At 35.5% G+C, this 6000-nt stretch overlaps 1 protein-coding gene across 1 annotated transcript in view; it reads right to left on the bottom strand.

The window, feature by feature from the left end:
• The window catches only part of CPS1 (carbamoyl-phosphate synthase 1), a 76973-nt gene extending 71905 nt beyond the window's left edge, over positions 1-5068 (bottom strand). Inside the window, exons 1-3 of the mRNA XM_060193971.1 lie at positions 4880-5068; positions 3693-3850; positions 1772-1900 (exon numbers count right to left, since the gene is read on the bottom strand). Of these exons, the coding sequence (XP_060049954.1) occupies positions 1772-1900; positions 3693-3850; positions 4880-5045 (453 nt within the window). The 5' untranslated portion in view covers positions 5046-5068. The remainder of the gene's footprint in view (positions 1-1771; positions 1901-3692; positions 3851-4879) is intronic.
• Positions 5069-6000: the final 932 nt, after the last annotated feature.

The following is a 6000-nucleotide window of genomic DNA, read 5'->3' on the forward strand; positions in this document are numbered from 1 at the left end:
GTCTGGAAAACAAAGGTTACAAACTGAGGAAAACTCTGAATTCTAATGGAGAATAATGGATATTTGGGAACAATTAAAATTTATCGTATCTCAAAGTTGTCTTCACTGTAAAGTTTTCAGATTAAAAAAACACAGGGTTCATATTAGCTTCCTACACAGTGGAAGATAGGCAGATGATAGATAGATAAAGGGGGGAGAGGAAATGTACAGAGTGTTATTAAAGGCAGTAATAGAAATATTATTGTATTAAAATATTAACTGTGAGGGCTGAGCTTGAACCTAAGTCATACACATGCCAAAGCATGATACTATCCAAGTGAACTATAACACCAGACCTCTTCTCTTCCTTACTAATAAATAATTGACTACAAAAAAAATATCTCAGGGTCAGGTGGTGGAGCATCAGATTAAGACACATAGGTTACCATGAGCAAGAACACAGGTTTGAGACCCAGCTCCCACCTACAGGTGGTACCCTTCATAAGTAGGTCTGCAGTTGTCTCTCTTTCTATCTAGTCCTCCCTTCTTGATTTCTCTCTGATCTATCCAATAAAAAATAGAAGAAAAAGGGGGAAATGACCACTGGGAATTATAGACTTGTATCACCAAACCCCAATGATAACCCTGGTTACAAAAAAAAGGAGAAGAAAGAGGAGGAGGAAAAGGAAAAAGAAAATAAAAGAATATTTCTCAGGATTTTTTTTTCAAATTCATTGTCATAAATTATGCAGGTTCTTGACTGGTTCATTCATTTATTCAACAGACGATTATTGTGACACAAATATTTTTCTATCCTGTGAGAACAAAATGTGGGCACAATTATCTGCTCTCTTGAAACATTTTTTTTTCTGAGTTAATTTTTAAATTATGGTTTGGAGCATACCAATTTCCTCAATGCCTATGTTCAGTGGGGAAGCAATTACAGAAGCCAGACCTTCCACCTTCTGTACCCCATAATTCTGGGTCCATACTCGCAGAGGGATAAAGAATAGGGAAGCTGTCAAGGGAGAGAATTGGATAATAAGTTCTGGGGGTGGGAATTGTGTGGAAATGTACCCCTCCTATCTTATAGTCTTGTCAATATTTTCATTTTATAAGTTAAAAAAATTTTAAAGAAGTAATAAGTGAGATGGTAAAGTGATTTTGACAGAGAATACAAACACTCAGATCTCACTTTTGTTTACATGTGTCTGCTGCAGCTGGCAGAAAGTTCACTCATTTATGACACCAGGGCACTTTATTCTGTACATATTTTAAACTCCTGAATTGGAGAAAAAACTAAACTTCTCAGTGTGTATTTTTTTTCCTTCTTTCTTTTTTTTCCCCCTCACTTAGCTACTATAATTCACATCATACTGCCTCAAAAAAAATTTAAAAAACACTGGAAAACAGTCCATTATATTCCATCCATTAACTGCTGATATGGATACTACCATGAAGCATATTTTGGAGATTTTAAAGCAGAGGAAGATGGAACTAGATTGAGTTCACAGCACTTACGTTAACAGACAAGACACTAACGACGGGCTTTAGTTAGCATAACCATTAGTAAACCCAGGGCCATCTTAACTCTGTTCAAACATAGTAACTGTACTATATTTTCCTTCCTTGGGTGACATTTTCTGACAATACTCTTAGAGAACACGCAGAGATTTAGTGAATAGATAATTTTGCATTTGTCATCTACATAACTTCCTCTAACTGAAAGGGTATGTGAAGTGTTTTTTTTTTTTTTTTGGTTGCTCAGAATTTGGTCTGTGAGAATACATACTTTTGTACTGAGGTCCACCAAGGTCTCCTTATTAGGACAGATGCCTGAGCCCAACCCACCAAGGGCATAAGCAGAACGAATCATCACTGGATAGCCAATTTTGTCTGCTGCCTTCAGAGCATCCTCAATCTGTCATAAAGAACAAAGACTTTAATATTCAAAAGCTAATTGTGCTAGCAGAATTGACAGTGGCAAGATTCAGCAGTTCAGGTACATCAGTTTACTTGGGGAGAATGAAAATGAAATACTTTTATATTCTCTCAGATCCTTAAAAAAAAAAAAACAATCTGAAGTAAATTATATGATACAAATAGCTCATCCTTTTGGAGAACTAAGTTGCATCCTTGCGACCCCACAGGATACCGGTTCAATACCTGGCAGTGGTTTAATGAAGAGTATGGTGATGATATAGTCCTCTTTCACTTACCCTCCTCTCTTACACTTTCTATTATAGTAATTTTATTAGCAGGGATGTTCTCCACTTTGGTTTTTGGTGATTTCAAGGATTGAAAATAGAACCTCCAGTGCCTCAGGCATGAAAGTCTGTTTACTTAAACCATTATGCTGCTTCCCTAGTCCTCTCATAATTGCAAAAAAATGTTTTTAAAAGAATCTTTTTAAAAAGTTTTGGATTATCAGAAATGCAGTAAAGTCACTTCTTTGGCCAATGGGGAAATTTTTGCTTTACTGCATAAAAAGTAAAGTCAAATCCAAAGTAGATGCAATCATCAATTTAAGAATGGGAGCCATATTGAATTTTTTTAATTTAGTTTTAAATTTTCACCTCTTAATGAAACAATGTTTTCTGCTGCTGAAAATTAGCTGGGTGTTACTGCAATGAGCCATTAGGAATACTATAAAGAAAAAGATTTTTCATTTTCCAAGTTCAGTCACAGACTAGTCCCAGAAGCATGGATTTTTTTTTTAACATACAAAATACAGCATATGTTGGCTATATTTTTCTGTCATGGAATATTATTACACTACCAATGGGAATGTAATTACACCTTTCCCATATGCCTGTTTCCCTATCCTGAGGAAGCAAAGCCATAATTAAATCTGGCAATAAAAGAATAGATGCATGGCAGGAAGATTCCAAACGTTCACCAGAGCTATCCTGGGATTATTCCTGATCGACAGCTTTGTAATATGGAATATATCTGACAGCATTCTGTTCTGAAACATACATGACCCGCTTTTAACTACCCCAGCTATACTTGCCTTATCCCTAAGGAGCTGCCTATTTCTACAAATAGAGAAACTGCATCAAAAGCTGTATTTCTAGCACCCCACTTCACTGACATCTTATATGTCTATAATCATAAACCAAGGGCAAAAACAATCCTAAAAAAAAAAAAGGTGACTCTTTTCTGGCATCTGATAATGCCTTGTCAATAGGTGTAATATATTATGGGAAATGATTAATAGAAATGCAAAATGATCTGTCCTCTGTAGACATCTTAACTACAGCTTTTTTCAGTCATAAATGTTCTGAATTAGATTCAGTGGATTTTTCTAGACAGTTTCATTCCAAAGTGTTTATTTATTCTAAGAAGAAAATTTAAATTTCCCACTTGCAGGCCATTCACACATACAAGATCTGGGACATGTCTTAGGAATAAGAGAAAAAGAAAAAACTTTGAAATTGCAAAGCAGTTTGGTTTTAAATTGTTAATTCAGAAGATTTGAGATTCAGTAGCACTTCAACCACTGACCAACTGACTTCCTCTCTGCACTTTTGTTTTCATTTTGCAAGATGAAAAACTGTTTCCTATTACTAATATTTCAGCATTAAATATCACATTTTTGGAAGAAAATGTATGCAAGCATATTAGTTTTGACTTTTATTTTTAAGCATAAAACATTGTTCTCCCTAAAATTAAATGTAATAGCTTATTTATCTCTAACAAATACTCCTTACCGATTCCACAGCAAAGCTTGGAGCAATTTTTTCATTTATCTCATTTAGTTTGTCTGAAAACAGTTGTCTATCTTCTGTGGCCATAATGGACTCGACTGAAGTCCCCAGAACTTTCACACCATACTCCTTGAGCACACCTCTCTTGAATAGTTCCACCCCTGTGGGAGAACCAAATTTAATCAATTTAAAATTTTCAAACTTTTATGGCTTTTGACAAATACCTGAATAACTTTTTGAATTTTTACTTACCTTCATAGAGTCACCATAGTTCATAATAAAATTATTCTTGGGGTTAAAACATTTTTTTTAATATTCCAAAGTCTACAAAAAGTGTTAGCTGCTGCTGCTTTTACCTACTTTACAATCTTCTTTACACAACTCTATAATATAAATGAGTGTAACAGACATTGCAGTATTACATTGAATCTTAATAATTTAGTATATTTTCTTTTCCATCTGAGATCTATTGTGATAAAGATTATTTTATCTAGATAACCTCAATAATACAGGTGACTCTTTAGGATAAAAAGCATCATGACTGTTGTGTTTTCATTAACTTGCTATCTAAATGTGACCAAGTCCTTTATATTTGACACTCAAATTATATTATTAACTATTTGCTCCAACTCTCTAGTTTCCATGACCTAGTTTCAAAGATCTGGAGCATTTCAAAAGGAGAGAGCACTGGACTCAGCAGGCTCATAACAGAATGGTATAGAGATGCATTATTGTTACCATAAACAACTTGGGTTGTTAGTAAAGTATTTTTCCATGTTTATCTATATAAAAATATAACGTGGCTTTTCTGACAATTTAATATATATGAATGTCAAATGCCACAAGATTTGATATATAAGAACATTTAATCTATGTAAGTATTTATTTTTATAATTTTATAATTGTTCTTATGCTTTTGCTAGTAATGAGAAGAAAATATTCTGGGGTAAAATAGAGAAATCTAAGAAACATACACTTCCACCTTGGAGTATAAAGGAACAGATTTCTGTGAAATAAACTAATAGCATTCATAATAGGATATTTTCAGCTAGTACTTTGCTACATGCTTCCTCACACATTAGAGAAAAGGTTTTATGAGTACAAAGAGCACAATTGTTAGATGAATTCAAACAAAAAAGACCATATATAAGTTCATGAGCCAAAACTCTACAATTAAACTGAAAACTCACCGCAGTTCAAAGCTGTCTGGCCACCCATGCCTAGAATTAAGCCATCTGGCCTTTCTGCCTTGATGACCTCTGTGACAAACTGAGGTGTGATGGGGAGAAAGTAGACAACATCTGCTTGTTTTAAGCCCACTTCATTGGTCTGCACTGAAGCAATATTTGGGTTCATCAAGACAGTTTTAACATTTTCTTCCTGGAAAAAAAAAAAGGACCAGGATTTAAGCATATGGTTTAAAGAGAAGAATGACCACATTCAAATGAAGGATTATCAAAGCTTTTAGGCTGACCTATGAGCTGTACAAAATGAGTAGCCAGACTGCTGTGGATGTTAGAAGGAGACAAATATCAAAATAAAGGACTCTGGACAAGGAGTTGTAGGAAGAGAGTAGGGAGTAGAGTGTGGGGTAACCAATACACAGTAGTATTGACTTATTGGGTTGCATTGGATCGACCTTCTCGTAGTGCATCCCGTGAGTACCCATTCATTGGGGAAACTGACGATCCTTCCTAGCCAACTGAATCCACATGGATCCCAGTCACTTTCAAAGCCAGCAACAAGCAGCTCCTGACAGCTTTGCTGTTGACTGGCTACGGAAGAAGGGCAAACGCTAGAAGAAGAAGATTGACTTATTGGTGGGGGTGGTGTGAAGATGTGTATTTCAGGAAGATAAAAAACTAGCCCTGTGTTAACATTATTCTGTAAATTAATGCTAACAAAATGATGGATGGGTGGGTGGGTGGGTGGATGGATGGATGGATGGATGGATGGGAGCGAGGGTGGGAAAAGGAGTCCAATTCAAAAAGAACTGGCTGCCTCATTAGGCTCACCATAAATCCTTAGGAACTGGAGGTGTCAAACTAAGTTAAAAACTATTTATAGGCCCAGGACAGGCAGTAGTGCACTGGTTAATTCATGCATTATCATGAGCAAGGACCTGGTTCAAGCCCCCTTTCCCCTTTCCCCACCTGCAAGGGAAAAGCTTCACAAATAATGAACCAGAGCTGCAGGTGTCTCTTTGTATTTCTCCCCCCTCTATCTGTTGTATCACATAAAATAAATAAGTTCAGAATTATTTCTATAGAATTGTACTATACATGGAGAAATACTTACTAAATTTCACAGC

This window comes from Erinaceus europaeus, chromosome 7, assembly GCF_950295315.1.
Source record: "Erinaceus europaeus chromosome 7, mEriEur2.1, whole genome shotgun sequence".
Classification (NCBI taxonomy): domain Eukaryota; kingdom Metazoa; phylum Chordata; class Mammalia; order Eulipotyphla; family Erinaceidae; genus Erinaceus; species Erinaceus europaeus.